The 20,484-nt window shown below is 34.2% G+C and overlaps 1 protein-coding gene across 1 annotated transcript in view; it reads left to right on the plus strand.

Annotated features, from left to right (window-relative positions):
- Nucleotides 1-20,484, plus strand: part of DNAI4 (dynein axonemal intermediate chain 4) — a gene marked incomplete at both ends in the record, with an annotated part of 124,091 nt that overhangs the window by 100,639 nt on the left and 2,968 nt on the right. The window contains 7 exon segments of the mRNA XM_082666033.1: nucleotides 777-863; nucleotides 2,390-2,541; nucleotides 4,294-4,448; nucleotides 4,739-4,860; nucleotides 12,428-12,526; nucleotides 13,172-13,398; nucleotides 16,185-16,341. Of these exon segments, the coding sequence (XP_082522159.1) occupies nucleotides 777-863; nucleotides 2,390-2,541; nucleotides 4,294-4,448; nucleotides 4,739-4,860; nucleotides 12,428-12,526; nucleotides 13,172-13,398; nucleotides 16,185-16,341 (999 nt within the window).

Consider the following 20,484-nt stretch of genomic DNA (forward strand, 5'->3'; position numbering starts at 1 on the left):
TGTTGTTCAAGGGTCATCTGTATAAGCACTTCTGGAAATGACCTGCTATATTATAATCAGCTCGAGCTGCCATAAGAAAATACCATAGACTGGATGGCTTATACAACAGAAATTTATTTATTACAGTTCTGGAGGCTGGGAAGCCCAGGATAAAGGTGCCAGATGAATTTGGTTGCAGGGGAAGGCTTTCTTCCTGGCTTGGCTGTATCCTTGCATGGTGGAGAGAAAGAGCTCTTGTGTCTCTTCCTCTTTTTGTAAGGAACCCAATCCTATCAGATTAGGACCCCACCCTTATGACTTCATTTAACCTTAATAACCTCCTAAGTGCCCTATTTCCAAATATAATCACATGTTATTAGGTGTTAGGACTTCAGCATATCACTTTTAAGGGAGGAGACACAATTCAGTCCATGGCACCTCCCTTTAAAAATAAATGTCTTTTATTTTACATTTGAAATTATTAGGTCATTACTAAAAACCCATAAGACACTATAATGCAATAATACAATTTTTGAAGATTATCTCAATATGTAAAATAGCTTTTCAGCAATTGTTTTTGTGTGTGTTTATTCTTCAGCCTAAAAAATGTGGTTATTTTTACTATTATTTTGCTTATGAAGATGGAAATGTAGAGTGAAAATAGTTGGTATATTGGTATTTTTTAACCTCAATTGAAATATCATCACTATTTTAACACAGTTCATTAATATGCATCTTTATACATTTGCTGATATTTTTATGCTGTCTTCTCTATTTTTAATTTTTCTGTTTTTTAGGACCTTTTGGCTGTTGGCTATGGGCACTTTGGATTTAAGGAGCAAAAAAGAGGATTGGCTTGCTGCTGGTCAATAAAGAATCCCATGGTAACTAAAACAGGAATAAGACCTATTTTTATTTAATTAAATGTTCACATAATTCTCATAAAGTAGTTAGTTTTATGTGATCATTAAACAAACTCAAGAAAGTTTTACCAAGCAAGACTTTACTTTCTTTGGTTTAAATCTATAACAGTAAAACAATTAAAATTTGTTCTTGGGCTTCCCTGATGGCGCAGTGGTTGAGAGTCCGCCTGCCGATGCAGGGGACACGCGTTCGTGCCCCGGTCTGGGAAGATCCCACATGCCGCGGAGCGGCTGGGCCCGTGAGCCATGGCTGCTGAGCCTGCAAGTCCGGAGCCTGTACTCCGCAACGGGAGAGGCCACAACAGTGAGAGGCCCGTGTACCGCCAAAAAAAAACCCCAAAAAACAAAAACAAAAAACAACAACAACAAAAATTTGTTCTTACACTTTATTGGTTAAGGTAAATTCATTTAATAAATATTTATTGAACATCTACTATGTGCTGTTAGATATGATGATCTAGGGCTGAACCATTATTGTTTATCACTGCCTGTTATAAAGAAGAATATATTTGCAAATAAAAATTCTTTAAAAATTAAGTTTCATTTACTACTGGGTTGTTTCTCAATATATAAATAACTCCTTATCACTTTATAAAATATATTTCTACTCTCCTCGATAGATAGAAAATAGATTAATATAGCTCTCTTACTGCCATGAATTTTTCAAAGAGAATGAACAAGAATCAGTTATGCTTTTTGTTAAACAGCCCTAGTCAACCTGTTACTCTACAGCTTTAGTTTTAAGTCACAACTGAAACGTAAAGTGGAAAACTTAGAAAAGGATCAGAAGAGCATATAAAAATGATTAGAGTTTTTATAAATAATCCCCCATCTGTTAGGAAGCTGGGTGTATATAGCCTAAAAGAAAGGAAGAAGCAATTTTAAACGTGTGGAAGGGTTGACATAGGATTCATCATCAGCAGGTTATCTTCTCTTCCATGTAGGTTGTTAGAAACCAGAAAGGAGTTGGATTAGACATTAAAACAAAACAAAACAATAAAAATCTTGACAGAGTTGTAGAAAAGAGTAACTTAGAGAGTTTTGGAACCTCCTCTATCCTTGTTTAGAATGATTAGATAATACAAGCATCTGAAACAGATACTGGAGGATAGGAATATATGCAGGATAATTTATTTGGTGTCCATTATTTGTATCTTTAAGACAGTGACTTGTGATGATCATACAAATCCTGCTGGAGGACTACCCAAAATGATAATTACTGTAGAAACCACGTGCTGTATTTCTTAAAACTACTGAGCTCTGAGGATTCATCAAAATAAAGGAAATGGCCAATTGAAGTTTTATTCTCATGTATACAGGAAGTTAGGAAGAAATGAGTAACTGAATGCAGACTAACTCTCCTCATATCCCCACTGCCACCAGCCTAGTCTTCTGCCACCAGCCTAGTCTTCAGCCACCATCATACCCACCTTACTGTGGTCTACAAAACCAAGGTTAAAATGTAATATAATTTCTTTTTTATTCAGTGGCCAGAACGTACTTATCAGAGTCCATATGGCGTTACTGCTGTGGATTTTTCAATTGGAGCACCTAACCTTTTAGCAGTTGGCTATCACAATGGCACTATTGCGATTTATAATGTACAGAGCAACAGTAACATTCCAGTTCTGGATAGTAGGTGAGAATCCCAAGAATTAGATAAACATAAACCATGTGCTTTTTTTTAGGGAGAAGGAAAAAATTACTCTAATGTTATTTAGTTTTGAGTGAATGTTTATATTGTTATTGAAAGTAATACCATTATCCTTCAAGCATTTAATAATTCCTCATAATGTCTCTCCAGCTGGAATGCTCTGCCCTAATATCTCCTTATCATCCTCTCTGCCTCTTCACCAACAAACTTCCTTTGGCTTGACGGTTTATTCTTTTCAAAAATTTTAAATATCTCCAGCTTTATTGAGGTATAATTGACAAATAAAAATTGTATATATTTAGATTGTATGACATAATTTTTAAAGGCATACAGTGTAGTGATTTAATATATGTATACATTGTGAAATGATTACCACAGTCAAATTAATTAACACAACCATAACCTCACATAATTACCATTTTATGTGTGAGTGGTGAGGACACTTAAGATCTACTCTCTTAGCAAATTTCAAGTATGCAATACAGTATTATTAACTATAATCACCATGCTGTACATTAGATTTCCAGAACTTATTCACCTTATAAATGAAAGTTGTATCCTTTATTGCTTCCGTGTCACCTCTTCCAGGAAACCTGCCCATTCTTTTCTTTTGTGCATCCGATACATAAGTTTATTGTAGCCTTTATTGTGCTTTGTATAAATTATTTACATATATATCTCCCTGAGGAGGCTGTAAGCTCTGAGGGCAAGGATTATGTCTTCCTTACCTTTGTATCCTCAGTATGTCACATAATATCAGGCATATAACAGGATTACAGTAAGTGTTTGATTAAGAATGAATGAATGAGACATATTGAGAAAATAAAATGTTAAAGATATTGAAAGATATCTTAGGTTTTTATAATAAACCAGATACCAGTGGAGCAAAATGAGGCGGTATATTTATATTAGTGTTTGCATAAACTTCACAATAACTGGAAATAGGCATTAAAGCAGGTGTTCTTTAGCTTAATTTTGAAATTATTTACATAGTTTTGTAAGCGTGAGCCTTTGTGCTTGTTTCTGGGAAGAGGGTCCATAACTTTTACCAAATAATCAAAGATATATAGACTTTAAAAAATTCAGAACTACTGATTTGGAGAGTTTGCATAAAAAATCAAGGCAGTCAGTACTAGGAACAAAGCAACCCATTAATCTGACAGGAAAGCAGCCAGTAATCTGAGAAGTGATTATAATTCATCATAAAACTTTTAAATCTCAGCCCTAGAGAGAATCAAGCCAGTGGGCAATCCTGAAACATAGGAAGAAGGGTGAGGTAACTATTTACTTGAATAAGACTTAAATGACTTACTCATTTAAGCTATGAAAAATATCCTTATAAAGATGGAGATAATAATATTCAATGTGTCTAAAATAAATTAAACTTACACAACTAGGAAAAAGTAAATGAATAGAGTAAGAGAAGTAGATTCTAAAAAAAGAAAATGTTTGCTTTTGTATCCCTGATATGATAGCTAATATAACTAAAGGCAATAAAATTTTCCTTTTGTAAGAAATGAGAAAAACACCAGTGAATATTAGCAAAGTGATTTTTTTTCCTGTTTTTCAAAATACTTAAAGTAAAAGTCCAATTTTGAACAACAAAAGTATCATTCCATGAGTAGGTCATGATGCTCTAGGGAGCTGTCCTTATCACTTATACTCTAAGTCGCTTATACCCCAAGAATTTTAAAATTATTATAACTATTTTATATTTCATGCTTTTCCCTGTTTTAGCGAATCACCTCAAAAACATTTGGGACCTGTATGGCAACTACAGTGGATAGAACAAGATCGAGGGACAGCAGGTGATAAAAGAGAAATGCTAGTTTCTATATCAGCAGATGGAAGGATCTCCAAATGGGTTATACGGAAAGGACTGGACTGTCATGGTAAAAATAAATAAATACACACACAGACACCAAATTATCTTTCTCTTGTTAGTGCTGAATTAAAAATTCCTAGTGAACTATGTGTAAGAGGTGACAAATTTAGGTTTGGCTAAATAAGAAAAAAAAACTGGGCTTGGTCATTGTTTTTCTAAGCATCTAGCTCTGGTATTTGCTAATTTTAACCTAATGACCTGCAAAGGATGGCAGAAATCATATTCTTTGCAGAAGGGACATAACTACATTATTATTTCCTGTGGTACATAATATATGTATTTTTTCTTTAAATAAAGATTTGATGCGTTTGAGGAGAACTACTGCTAGCAGCAGCAAAAAAGGAGGGGAAAAAGAAAAGAAAGGTGAAGCTTTGATATCTCGACAGGCTCCTGGAATGTGCTTTGCTTTTCACCCCAAGGTAAATTATTTCAATCTGTTATTTACTATTGCATATAACAACTGCTGATAATTGAAGTGTATTAAGATATAAATCAAGAAAAATGTCAGCATGTTAATAAATATTGCGCCTTGTAAATAAAAAAGTCACACACATAAGTATCATAGGTGTCAGCCTAAGGTAGAATGGCACATTCCAGTTGGCTGTCCTTTTTCTGCTTTCTGGAGGAAAGGTCTGTATTTCTGAGCAACTATGGAACTATCTTTACAGCTCCATGTTTAACTTGAATGCCCCTCCTTGCCTCTCTTTGGTGCTCTGCTGCTCTATCATACTTATAGAAACCAAATCCACTCTATAGTCCTCCATATCTCAATGTGAGTGGTGACTCATGATTCTGGGGATCAGGAAGACCACTTAAGATCATGTTTGTCAAGACCAAAGTCAAGTCAGAGCACTCTTAGTAAAGTTCTACTTTTCTAATTCTTTTTATCCAGAGGTCCTTTGGAATCAGAAATTCAGCCACTATGACAGACTTGCAAAAACACATATCCTATGTATTTTCTGATATGTAATATGATTATCTCTTTAGTGACACCATCATCCACCTACTTATTTAAGCCAAAACTTGAGCTCTTACTCTATTCTACCCTATTACCCAAATGATATTTAAGTAAGATTGTCCCACTCCTTCTAGTCCAAGTCTACTACTGCTAATGTGCTTCAGGCCTTTATTACATTTCACTTTTATTACTGCAGTCATATTCTAACTGCATTCATTCTCAAATTCCTGTAATCTCCTTTTCACCTTGACTCTAGAGCAGTGGTTCTCAATGTGGGCAGGGAGGGGAGTAGTTTCCCATCAGGGACATTTCACAATGTCGTGAGATATTTTTGGTTGTTGCAGCTCTGGGGGGTGGGATGTGGGGAGGAGTGCTATTGGCATCTAGTAGGCAGAGGTCAGGGATGCCACTAAATACGTTACAATGCACAAGACAGCCACTGTCCTCCCCTGACCCAAACAAAGAACTAGCTGGCCCAAAACATCAATAGTGCTCCTTTGATTTCTTATTTGATTGATGTGTTATTTAGAAGCATGTAATTTAGTTTCCAAATATTTGGGGCTTTTCCAAGGATCTTGCTGTTGATTTCTAATTCAATCCTATCATGATCAAAGAACAAACTTTTTATAAGCTGAATCTTTTTGAATTTATTGAAATTTGTTTTAAAGCCCAGAATGTGATTTTTACTTGTAAATGTTCCCTATGCACTTGAGAAAAGTGTATATTCTGCTACTGTTGGGTGGAATGTTCTGTGGATGTCAATCAGTTTAAGTGGGTTGATGGTGTTGTTCAAGTTTACTATATCCTTGCTGATTTTCTGCCGATTTCTTCCATCAGTCATTGAGAGAAAGAGATTGAAGTCTCTGACAATAATTGTGAATTTTTCTTTTTTTCCTTGAAATTCTATCGGTTTTTGTTTTATGTATCTTGAAGCTTTGTTTTAAGTGCATAAGTGTTTAGGATTGTCACATTCTCTCGATTAATCAACTCCCTTATCATTATAAAATGGCCTTATTTATAACTGGTAACATTCTTTATTCTGAAATCTATTTAGTCTGATATTAATGTAGCTACTCCAGCTTTCTTTTAACTAGTATTATCATGGTTTATCATTTCCCATCCTTTACATTTAACCTATTTGTGTCTTTATATTTGGTATGTTTCTTTTAGGTAGCATATAGTTGTCTTGCTTTTTTATCCAATCTTACAATCTCAGCCTTTTAATTGTGATGTTTACACCATATTTATTTATTTACTTACTTAAAAAAATTTTTTTAACATCTTTATTGGAGTATAATTGCTTTACAATGGTGTGTTACTTTCTGCTTTATAACAAGGTAAATCAGTTATACATATACAGATGTCCCCATATCTCTTCCCTCTTTCATCTCCCTCCCTCCCACCCTCCCTATCCCACCCCTCTATGTGGTCACAAAGCACCGAGCTGATCTCCCTGTGCTATGCGGCTGCTTCCCACTACCTATCTATTTTACATTTGGTAGTGTATATATGTCTATGCCACTCTCTCACTTTGTCCCAGCTTACCCTTCCCGCTCGCCATGTCCTCAAGTCCATTCTCTAGTAGGTCTGCGTCTTTATTCCCGTCTTGCCCCTAGGTTCTTCATGACCTTTTTTTTTTTTTTTAGATTCCATATATGTGTGTTAGCATATGGTATTTGTTTTCCTCTTTCTGACTTACTTCACTCTATAAGACAGACTCTAGGTCCATCCATCTCACTACAAATAACTCAATTTCATTTATTTTTTATGGCTGAGTAATATTCCATTGTATATATGTGCCACATCTTTATCCATTCATCTGTTGATGGACACTTAGGTTGCTTCCATGTCCTAGCTATTGTAAATAGAGCTGCAATGAACATTGTGGTACATGACTCTTTTTGAATTATGTTTTCCTCAGGGTATATGCCCAGTAGTGGGATTGCTGGGTTGTATGGTAGTTCTACTTTTAGTTTTTTAAGGAACCTCCATACTGTTCTCCATAGTGGTTGTATCAATTTACATTCCCACCAACAGTGCAAGAGGGTTCCCTTTTCTCCACACCCTTTCCAGCATTTATTGTTTCTAGATTTTTTGATGATGGCCATTCTGACCTGTGTGAAATGATATCTCATTGTAGTTTCGATTTGCATTTCTCTAATGATTAATGATGTTGAGCATTCTTTCATGTGTTTGTTGGCAATCTGTATATCTTCTTTGGAGAAATGTCTATTTAGGTCTTCTGCCCATTTTTGAATTGGGTTGTTTGTTTTTTTGATACTGAGCTGCATGAGCTGCTTGTAAATTTGGAGATTAATCCTTTGTCAGTTGCTTCATTTGCAAATATTTTCTCCCATTCTGAGGGTTGTCTTTTAGTCTTGTTTATGGTTTCCTTTGCTGTGCAGAAGCTTTTAAGTTTCATTAGGTCCCATTTGTTTATTTTTGTTTTTATTTCTGTTTCTCTAGGAGGTGGGTCAAAAAGGATCTTGCTGTGATTTATGTCATAGAGTGTTTGCCTATGTTTTCCTGATAGTATCTGGCCTTACATTTAGGTCTTTAATCCATTTTGAGTTTATTTTTGTGTATGGTGTTAGAGAGTGTTCTAATTTCATTCTTTTACATGTAGCTCTCCAGTTTTCCCAGGACCATTTATTGAAGAGGCTGTCGTTTACCACTGTATATTCTTGCCTTCTTTATCAAAAATAAGGTGAACATAGGTGCGTGGGTTTATCTCTGGTGTTTCTATCCTGTTCCATTGATCTGTATTTTTTTTTGTGCCAGTACCATACTGTCTTGATTACTGTAGCTTTGTAGTATAGTCTGAAGTCAGGGAGCCTGATTCCTCCAGCTCCGTTTTTCTTTCTCAAGATTGCTTTGGCTGTTCAGGGTCATTTGTGTTTCCATACAAATTGTGAAATTTTCTGTTCTTGTTGTGAAAAATGCGATTGGTAGTTTGATAGGGATTGTATTGAATCTGTAGATTGCTTTGGGTAGTATAGTCATTTTCACAATGTTGATTCTTCCAATCCAAGAACATGGTATAACTCTCCATCTATTTGTATCATCTTTAATTTCTTTCATCAGTGTGTTATAATTTTCTGCATACAGGTCTTTTGTCTCCTTAGGTAGGTTTATTCCTAGGTATTTTATTCTTTGTGTTGCAATGGTAAATGGAAGTGTTTTCTTAATTTCACTTTCAGATTTTTCATCATTAGTGTATAGGAATGCCAGAGATTTCTGTGCATTAATTTTGTATCCTGCTACTTTACCAAATTCATTGATTAGCTCTAGTAGTTTTCTGGTAGCATCTTTAGGATTCTCTATGTATAGTTTCATGTCATCTGCAAACAGTGACTGCTTTACTTCTTCTTTTCCAATTTGAATTCCTTTTATTTCTTTTCCTTCTCTGATTGCTGTGGTTAAAACTTCCAAAACTATGTTGAATAATAGTGGTGAGAGTGGGTAACCTTGTCTTGTTCCTGATCCTAGTGGAAATGGTTTCAGTTTTTCACCATTGAGGATGATGTTGGCTGTGGGTTTGTCATATATGGCCTTTATTATGTTGAGGTAAATTCCCTCTATGCCTACTTTCTGGAGGGTTTTTATCATAAATGGGTGTTGAATTTTGTTGAAAGCTTTTTCTGCATCTATTGAGATGATCATATGTTTTCCCCCTTCGATTTGTTTATATGGTGTATCACGTTGATCGATTTGCATATACTGAAGAATCCTTACATTCCTGGGATAAACCCCACTTGATCATGGTGTATGATCCTTTTAATGTGCTCTTGGATTCTCTTTGCTAGTATTTTATTGAGGATTTTTGCATCAGCGATATTGGCCTGTAGTTTTCTTTCTTTGTGACATATTTTTCTGGTTTTGGTATCAGGGTGATGGTGGCCTTGTCCAATGAGTTTGGGTGTGTTTCTCCCTCTGCTATATTTTGGAAGAGTTTGAGAAGTATAGGTGTTAACTCTTCTCTAAATGTTTGATAGAATTCACCCGTGAAGCTATCTGGTCCTGGGCTTTTGTTTGTTGGAAGGTTTTTAATCAAAGTCTCAATTTCAGTGCTTGTGATTGATCTGTTTATATTTTCTGTTTCTTACTGGTTCTGTCTCAGAAGGTTGTGCTTTTCTAAGAATTTGTCCATTTCTTCCAGGTTGTCCATTTTATTGGCATATAGTTGGTTGTAGCAATCTTTCATGATCCTTTGTATTTCTGCAGTGTCAGTTGTTACTTCTTTTTAATTTCTAATTCTATTTATTTGGGTCTTTCTTTTTTTCTTGATGAGTCTGGCTAATGGTTTATAAATCTTGTTTATCCTCTCAAGGAACCAGCTTTTAGTTTCATTGATCTGTGCTATTGTTTCCTTCATTTCTTTTTCATTTATTTCTGATCTGATCTTTATGGTTTCTTTTCTTTGGCTAACTTTGGATTTTTTGTTCTTCTTTCTCTAATTGCTTTAGGTGTTAGTTTAGGTTGTTTATTTGAGGTGTTTCTTGTTTCTTGAGATAAGGTTGTACTGCTATAAACTTCCCTTGTAGATCTGCTTTTGCTGCATCCCATAGGTTTTGGGTTGTCGTGTTTTCATTGTCATTTGCTTCTAGGTATTTTTTGATTTCCTCCTTAATTTTTTAAGTGATCTCTTGGTTATTTAGTAGTGTATTGTTTTAGCCTCCATGTTTTTGTATTTTTTTACAGAATTTTTCTTGTAATTGATATCCAGTCTCATAGCACTGTGGTTGGAAAAGATGCTTGATATGATTTCAATTTTCTTAAATTTACAAGGCTTGATTTGTGTCCCAAGATATGATCTATCCTGGAGAATTACCACTTGAGAAGAAAGTGTATTCTGTTTTCTTGGATGGAATATCCTATAAATGTCAATTAAGTCCATCTTGGTTAATGTATCATTTAAAGCTTGTGTTTCTTTACTTATTTTCATTTTGGATGATCTGTCCATTGGTGAAAGTGGGGTGTTAATGTCCCCTGCTATGATTGTGTCACTGTCGATTTCCCCTTTTATGGCTGTTAGAATTTGCCTTATGTATTGAGCTGCTCCTATGTTGGGTGCATAAATATTTACAATTGTTGTATCTTCTTCTTGGATTGATCCCTTGATCATTACATAATGTCCTTCTTTGTCTCTTGTAATAGTCTTTATTTTGAAGTCTATTTTGTCTGATATGAGAATTGCTACTCCAGCTTTCTTTTGATTTCCATTTGCATGGAATATCTTTTTTTATCCCCTCACTTTCAGTCTGTATGTGTCCCTAGGTCTCAGTGGGTCTCTTGTAGACAACATATATACGGGTCTTGTTTTTGTATCCATTCAGCCATCCTATATTTTTTGGTTGGAGCATTTAATCCATTTACATTTAAGGTAGTTATCAATCTGTATGTTCCTATTACCATTTTCTTAATTGTTTTGGGTTTGTTATTGTAGGTCTTTTCCTTCTCTCATGTTTCCTGCCTAGAGAAGTTCCTTTAGCATTTGTTGTGAAGCTTGTTTGGTGGTGCTGAACTCTCTCAGCTTTTGCTTGTCTGTAAAGGTTTTAATTTCTCCATCAAATCTGAATGAGATCCTTGCTGGATAGAGTAATCTTGGTTGTAGGTTTTTCCCCTTTATCACTCTAAATATGTCCTGCCACCCCCTTCTGGCTTGCAGAGTTTCTGCTGAAAGATCAGCTGTTAACCTTATGGGGATTCCCTTGTATGTTATTTGCTGTTTTTCCCTTGCTGATTTTAATATTTTTTTTTTGTATTTAATTTTTGATAGTTTGACTAATATGTGTCTTGACTTGTTTCTCCTTGGATTTATCCTGTATGGGACTCTCTGTGCTTCCTGGACTTGATTAACTATTTACTTTCCCATATTAGGGAAGTTTTCAAGTATAATCTCTTCAAATATTTTCTCAGTCCCTTCCTTTTTCTCTTCTTCTGGGAGCCCTGTAATTCGAATGTTAGTGCGTTTAATGTTGTCCCAGAGGTCTCTGAGACTGTTTTCAATTCTTTTCATTCTTTTTTCTTTATTTATAAAAATGTGCTCAACCTTGTTAATATCCATATAAATGGAACTTAAAACCATTAGGTGTAAATAATTTTATACCTAATAGAATGGCAAAATTTAAGATTTCTGATGTAACCAACTATTGAAGAGAATGTGTGTCAAAGGGAAATTTTATATATTGCTGAATGTAAATCGGTAGTACTACTTTGGGAAAAACATTATACTTTATTGTGTAATTTAAACTACATATACAACATAACCTAGTAATTGCATTCTTAAGTTCTGGTGTATGCTAAGCAGTGGGTCTCATATTTCAGTGTACTTACAAATTACTTGGGAATCTTGTTAAAATGCAGATTCTGATTCAGTAGGTCTGGGACAGGTCCTGAAATTCTGCCACTGCACAATGCTCCCAGGTGAGGCTGACACTACATAGTCAGGACTTAGAGCACTGACTTTCAGACTTTTTGATTATGACTTCATTGTAGAAACTACATTTTAAATCCCTATTTGTTACATACATTTAGAGTTAAAAGATGTCTGAGACTCCATCTAGTTCAATCTCTCATTCCCAGCAAGAATAATTTCTTCAGCATTATGTACATAAATAGTTATTGTTAAGTCATTTGTCTTCTCTTTGACTAGTTCAAATGAAAGAACACTTACTATTTCCGTGGATTGTTAGTTCCATTGTCAGGTAGCTCTAAATGTTAGAAAGTTTCTTCCTCATTTTAAGCCAGTGTTTGTTCATGTAATTTCTAGACAGGATACAAATTTCTACCCTTTATTCCAGCAAAGAAAAACGTCTGTATTTTCTTTGCACAGTAGTCCTTCAAGGTAATTTAATTATTGTAAAATCATGATAGAAAGAAAAAGACAACAATCAACTGTCTTCTAGATAGTATTTCTAGTTTGGTTCTTGAATTGTCTCTAGGAGATCTTGAATCATCTAATCTTCTATTTAGCACATTTACTAATATATCACAAGCAAATGCATTTTGATTTTTTTGTGTTATAGGACACAAATATCTATTTGGCTGGCACTGAAGAAGGTCATATTCACAAATGTTCTTGTTCATATAATGAGCAATATCTAGCTACCTACAGAGGACACAAGGTTAGTTTAATTATAGTAGGTATGGAAAATTTTATCTTGCAATATTTCTGAAAAAAATAGTATCATTAGGCACAGCATTTTTTTATGCAATAATTTACAACTTCAGAGTTAAAAATACCAGCTTGAATTAAGTGCTTTCTTATACAGAAAACACCAATAACATGGGGGTCATTTAATTTGGCTTCTAGGTATCCTTGATTTCTTCTTGCCAGTTGCAGAAGCCACAATTTTTATTTGTTTCTAAGCGACTTTGCTTATGTTGACATGCTGATCCCAGAGTGAAATTGTCTCTGGCATATACCTATTCTCTACATTTTTTATGATTGTTCCAACTATGCTTTCTTCATTTTCTCCCTTATTTCTATTTATTTTCCTTAACATTCCTTATATTTTTAAAAGTAGTATAATATGTATTAATATTTAGTGAGTATTGTAGCAACTATATTTTTATGTTTCTGAATGGCGTAATTTAAGGAAGAGATTCAATTTATGGCCTTATTTTCAGCTAAAATAATACCCACACAATAATTACATGGTGTATAAGGTTTTAGAAATCTGAGCATTTTTAATTTGTTGGTCAAGTTTAAAGTATAAGAGGTTAAATCCTACTTACCTATGTATTTTAATTTATTTTTCTAATTCCAGGGTCCAGTGTATAAAATAGCATGGAATCCATTTTGTCATGATGTATTCTTAAGCTGTTCTGCAGATTGGGGCATTATTATATGGCAACATGAGAATCTTAAGCCATTTTTGAGTTTTTATCCAACTACTTATGTTGTTTATGATGTTGCTTGGTCTCCAAAATCATCCTATATATTTGCAGCTGCAAACGAGAGCAGAGTGGAGGTTTGGGACCTTCACTTCAGCACGTAAGTGTTAATATTTTTCTTGGAGTTATTTCTAATAGAAGCAGTTCAATCTAAATGATACCTGATAGTACTGACATTGGTTAGAGAGAACTGTAGTTACTTTAAGACAAGTAATAGTTTACACTGTGAGAGTCCTTTGTGAATAAAGAGATATGCCAGGATAATAAATATAGTTTTGAACTTGCAAAGTATTATTTTATTTAAGAAAAACAAGGAATGTAGTATAAAATTATGACATGGGGAAAAAGTTTGCAAAACATTCACATGGAAAGAAGGTGTTTTAACTTTTCAATATCTATGTTTGCTTAATTCTTGTCAGCTGTTCACTACTGTTTCAAATATTCTGAATTAATAACTGTACCAACAAAATTCATCCCTAGTGTTTCCACAGAAGACATTAAAATATGAACAAATTATTTTTTCCTTTTCTTCAACCAAAATAGTCTTTCTTAGTCCTTTTTGTGCAAAAATATTACAAGAGGAATTTAAATGGAAACACTGAAATAACATGCCAACATTTCAGAGCACATTTAAAACACCCAGATAATTCTTGAAATTACCATATTCTAAAATAGAATAATATATTAATGTTAATTACTTATACCATATGTCATTTAAAAATATTTGAATGAAAAATATTTGAATGAAAATAGATTACCTTACTCCATCTCCATAAACTTTGTTTTTGCGGTATGCGGGCCTCTCACTGTTGTGGCCTCTCCTGTTGCGGAGCACAGGCTCCAGACGCGCAGGTTCAGTGGCCATGGCTCACGGACCCAGCCGCTCCGCGGCATGTGGGATCTTCCCAGAACCGGGGCACGAACCCATGTCCCCTGCATCAGCAGGCGGACCCTCAACCACTGCGCCACCAGGGAAGCCCTCTCCATAAACTTTTACAGGCTGATATAGGATATCATAACTAGCTTGAATTCTTTGTCATTGCCTGGTTTATGGAAGAATGCAGAGAGGGACTGTTCTAATTGTGTCTAATTAACTAAAGACTTTCTATAATAAGATAAAGAAAGGGAGCAAAATAAGTATTTTTTATAATATTTGCTTACTCTCTTACCTTGCTTTAAAACATATTTGAAGGGGCATGCATTTAATTAAAATTTCTTATTTTAAGTGTTACACCAAAGTTATGAGAGTGCCATCTAGGCCATCTATCCTTTTTAATATGAAAGTTTATACAATGCTGGAATAAAGTGTTTAATGGTTCTGTAATACTTATTCAATCAATATTTCAATATTGGAAAATATTATAGATCTTTAGGCAAGTTATTAGCAGATGAAGCATGGAAATGCATTCTTGTTTAAAATAAATGACATAAAATTCAATGGGTTTATTATTAATTGCAAATTTTTTCCTAGAGATTAATAATTTAGTAACTGGAAATTTTCATCATGGCTTGTTCTATAAAACAGTTTGACCCCAAAATCAAGGATTACAACACAAAGCAATTTATTTTTGAGTATGAGATGACTAAGGTAGAAAGTGGCTACTTAAATGATCCTACCTCTGATTTTATTTTTTCTAGTAAAATTGTAGTTCCCAGGGCAACATTTCTTCAGAAGTATGCAAGTGACTGCTGCTCTTATTTTATAAGGGTGTCAATGGATTACTTTGGATAACCAAGAGTAGGAAAGGTTCTTGTTCAGAGAACGTTTGAACAAGGTTTTCGATCTTGTTCAGATTCATTTATTTTTTAATTTAATTTTTAAGTTTTTTAAATAAATTTATTTTATTTTATTTTTGGCTGCGTTGGGTCTTCGTTGCTGCCTGCGAGCTTTCTTTAGTTGCGGTGAGCGGGGGCTACTCTTCATTGTGATGTATGGGCTTCTTATTGCCATGGCTTCTCTTCTTGCAGAGCACGGGCTCTAGGCGTGTGGGCTCAGTGGTTGTGGCACACAGGCTCAGTAGTTGTGGCACACAGGCTTAGTTGCTCCACAGGGATGTGGGATCTTCCCGGACCAGGGCTTGAACCCATGTCCCCTGCATAGGCAGGCGGATTCTAAACCACTGCGCCACCAGGGAAGCCCGAGATTCATTTATGTTCCAGGGAGGGGTTCATTTGGATCAAAACATCCTTCTGTTAAGAGACATTTATTATTTAAGGAGTTGTATTAGGGATCTTCAGAGAAACTAAACCAATAAAGAGAGAGAGAGAGATTTAAAAATATTGGCTCACATGATTGTGGGACCTGGCAAGTCCCAAGCCGGCATGACAGGCTGGCAACCTGGAATTTCCATCAGAGGAGTCCATGTTGCAGTATTGAGTACAAAGGCAGTCTGGAGGCAGAATTTTATTCTACTTCAGGGACCTCAGTCTTTTCTTTTAAGGCTTTCAATAGATTGGATGCGGCCAACTCACTTTACGGAGGGTAATCTGCTTTATTCAAATTCTACTGATTTAAGTTTATCATATCTAAAAAAAAAAAAAAAAAGATACTTCACAGCAACGTGTAGACTGGTGTTTGACCAAACACTGGATACCACAGCCTAGCCAAGTTAATGCATAAAATTACTTATCATGGGAGTTTAAATTATGAGTTCACATCTTAATTGTGAACTGCTTTAATTTATTTCATTGAAATTAGTTTATTGAAAAAATGAAAGTTTTGATTGAATAAAGAGTCAGAAGCAGTTTTTTTGCTTTTGGAAACACATAAAGAAGCTTTTGGTTTTTGTTACATGAAATCACAAATATCTCAGATTTCTCTTAGTCCATATCTAAAAAGAACATATTAACAACAACTAAATTTACAAATAAAATATTTCATTACAGTTTGGACCCTCTGATTGTGAATGTTGCTAACCCTGGAATCAAGTTCACAACTGTTCTCTTCACTAAGCAAACAGATTGCCTTCTGGTGGGAGACAGTGATGGACAAGTTGCTGTGTATGAATTAAGAAATATGCCCCCTGCTTTGGACTCTAACCGGGTAAGACTCAAAAGTCAAAATTTATGTCATTCTATGATTTTATTCAGTTGTAATTTTGTGGCATGGAAGAGATTTACATTTCTTAAACGTATGTTAAGTGTGGTGCAATGGAAAGAATGTAAGTCCCAAGAGTTGCTACCTACTAGGCGTGGCCCCTACTAGGCTTATTTTCTTTGAGTCTCACGTTCTCTATCTGTAAAATTAAATAATGTTGTTGGGCAGAATAATTATAAATATTATATGAAAGAACTTAAAATTGTCCCTAGTATATGGTTGGGACTGCTTACTGCAAATATTCAAAGACTTTTACAAAAAATATTTTTAGATATTATCCAGTGTTCCTGAAATTGGCATTTGTTTCTGTTGGTTTAGCATTATCCTCTTCCCTTACTCTGATTTTCAAATATCAAAACTTTGTTGTAAAACTTTGACAAGCAAATCCGTATTACTAGATGCCCATTATTTTAAGAATTATTTATGTAATTATATATTTACTTATTTATTGTTTTAAAAAAATTTTAAATTGAAGTATAGTTGATTTACAATGTTATATTAGTTTCAGGTGTACAACATAGTGATTTGATATTTTTATAGAGTATACTTAAAGTTATTATAAAATATTGGGTATATATCCTGTGTTGTACATTATATCCTTGTATCTTATTTATTTTATACCTGGTAATTTGTACCTCTTAATCCCCTTCTCTTATCTGCTCCTTTCCCCTCCCCTCTCCCCACTGGTAACCACTGATTTGTTCTCTGTATCTATGAGTCTTGTTTCTGTTTTGCTACATTCATTCATTTGTTTTATTTTTTAGATTCCACATATATGTGAAAACATATAGTGTTTATTTTTCTCTGACTTACTTCACTAAGCATAATGCCCTCCAGGTCCATCCATGTTGTTGCAAATGGCAAAATTTTATTTTTTTATGGCTGAGTAATATTCCATTGTATATATACCATATAGATGCCCATTATTTTCAAGACAGCTTTTCAATTTTTTCTGTTTATGTTTACATTTCTATTTTAAGGAGTAATCTGGTAATTATTATCATGAATATATCAACATGTTAAAAATATTAAAAATATGTACAAATCAATAAGAAAAAACATTAAGACTCCAATAGAAGCATGAGTAATGGTCAGGAACAGTTCATTCACAAAAAATGGCTAGTAAATATATTTAAAAATTTAACCTCACTAATAAAAAATTGTTAAATTAAAATGTGATACCATTCTCATATATCAAATTAACAAAGTTTTTTTTAAATTGGACTACTTATTCCTGGCAAAAATTTGATAAGATAGGTCCTCTCCTATACTGATGGTTGAAATAGAAATTGGTATAACTTCTTTGGAAGCAATTTGGCAATCTGAACCAGAATTGTCCACTTTTGAGACTCTGTCCTACAGAAATATTCATAAAGGCAATCAAAGAAATGAGTTATAGCATATTTTGTGATGGGATGAGGAAAAAAGAAAAAGAAAGAAAATGAAAGAAAAAAAGAGAAAAAGAAAAAGGAAACAATCTAAATATCGAACCAGAGGGAAATATGACCAGGAAAGTCAGATGTGCTGATTAGATTTGGGGCACATGTCAGAGGTGCAATTCTACCCCAACCATATGGACTATAAATGTTAAACAAACAAACAAGCAAGCAAACAAACAGAGAATACCTACCTACATACATACTAGCTTGCTTGGGACTTTGTACTTGTCATTCCCTCTCCCTAAAATCCACACAGTTTGTTCCTCTACCCACTGCAAGTCTTTGCTGAAATGTCACTTTCTTAGTGAAGTCTTCACTGGCCACCTTATTTAAAATTGCAACCTCTACTCTTGCCCACACTCCCTATTCAATACTCTTCCATAACTTATTTTTCGCAGTAACACTTACTTGGTATATACCATATTCTTTATTGATTTATTTTGTTAATTGCTAGTCTTCCACAGCTAGATTATAAGTGCCACGTAAACAGTGAATTTTGTCTCTTTTGCTCTGGGCTATATCCCTGTGACCTAGTACAGTGTCTGGCTTGTAGTAGTTAGTCAATAGATGTTTTTGAATAAATATGCATTGAAAAACTAGAGAAAAATTCAACATATTAGAAGCATTATTTTTTAGGGGTAGGATCATAAGTGAATTTTAGTCTTTTACTTATCCATTTTACAAATCATTACACTACATAAAGTAATTTTAAAAATACATTGGTCTCCTTACATAACAATTTTAGTCTGCTCTGAGATGTGCACCCCTAATGGCTTATTTTTTCCATATAAAACATTTTAATATTTTCATTGAATGCAAGATATTTTTGCATTCAATGAAAATATTCATACCGCAAAAAAAAAGATTGAGTGAATATTCATACCGCATATTCATACCGCATATTTTTTGTGGTATGAATATTCATACCGAATATTCATACCGCAAAAAAAAAAAAGATTGAGTGAAAAAGATTGAGTGAAAAAAAGATTGAGTGAATATGTGCAAAGTGGTTAGAACTGTTGCTGGCACATAGTAAGCTCTCAATAAATCTCAATTATTCTTTGTATGATTATTATGTCAAAATTAACATTTTCTGTTCAGGATTCCATATGCCAAGTTAAATGAAACAGATTGGAAGAAGAAATTTCCAAGATATATAAAAGACATTTAATATCCAAAATGTATAAAGAACTCCTACAAAACAATAAGAACTCAATTTTTTAAATAGGCAACGTATAAAATATTAACTCAGAGTAGAGGAAACTAGATTATCAAATAAACTTGTGAAGCAATATTCATTCTCACTAATAATGAGGGGATGTGCAATTAAAGTTATACAAGATACCAGTTCATATTGATCAGATTTACAAAAATTAAAATATTAGCCAATATCAAGTATTAGCAGACTTGTAGGGAACTAGGAATTCTTTTTTTTTTTTTTTCCTGGTACGCGGGCCTCTCACTGCTGTGGCCTCTCCCGTTGCAGAGCACAGACTCCGGAGCGCAGGCCCAGCGGCCATGGCTCACGGGCCCAGCCGCCTCGCGGCACGTGGGCTCTTCCCAGACCGGGGCACGAACCTGTGTCCCCTGCATTGGCAGGCAGACTCTCAACCACTGCGCCACCAGGGAAGCCCAGGAATTGTTATGCAAGGGTCATGGGAATATGTCAAGATTCTCTTGCACATGTGTACCAGGAGACATGTATAAGGTAGCAATGTGAGTTTTTTTTAATGTTTCTTTTAGACATAGAGAAGATTACTCAGTCTAGATTCATTTCAAACATTCACATTCAAATATGTTACAAAATTTTAAAAAAACTTTAGGTCACCTTAAGCTCTTACATTTAGATTATATATTTTATTATTCTAAGTCTAGGAAACTTTAATACCTACTTGTAAGTGAGGTTTTGTAACAACTAAATTTCTTTAAATTCTTTAAATTACATTTATGGATTTAATATATTGGATTTTTAAGTACTTCAATTGTCTTAGGGCCAACAAATCTCAGATACTTAAGGAATTTTTATTAATTTAATATATTTAAAATATTGAATATGCTGAATCTTAAACTTTCCTAAATGTTTCCATGCTCTTTACAAGTTAATAATATTTAAATCTATGATTACAAGTCTAAATCAGTTATCTAATCACACATTAAAATTAGAATCACAAATTTATTTGTTAGACAATCAAATATGACAAATTCTTTTATATGTAATGAATATTTAAAATTCCAAATATGTACAAATTCCTTAATACAAAAGTATTAAAATTACCTGTTTGATTTGCTACATTATTTCTATACACAACTTTTATTCTTCTCAGGCTAAAAATATGTTTCCCCAGTAAAGAAACAAGTGAAACATTCCAGGTAGCTTTGGAGATTATTTTCTCAACTGGCTGAGATGCATATTGACGGTAGATGTTTAAGGGCATTTTCCAGACTACCTTGGCTGCCAGGCTGAGCCCTATTTTACAGTTGATTTGTCAATGCCCTCCATATGGAATCGTCTCAAAGCCCGTGTCTCCTCAAGTCTAATTATATATTACCAGCATATTCCATCTTCTCATGGAAGTCTGCAACCCTGAATGTGTTGCTGCATTACTTGATTCATTTCAGTTCATTTATTGACTGTGTCATTAATTCTAAA

The sequence above is a fragment of the Grampus griseus genome, assembly GCF_964374135.1.
Source record: "Grampus griseus genome assembly, chromosome: 1".
NCBI classification, from domain to species: domain Eukaryota; kingdom Metazoa; phylum Chordata; class Mammalia; order Artiodactyla; family Delphinidae; genus Grampus; species Grampus griseus.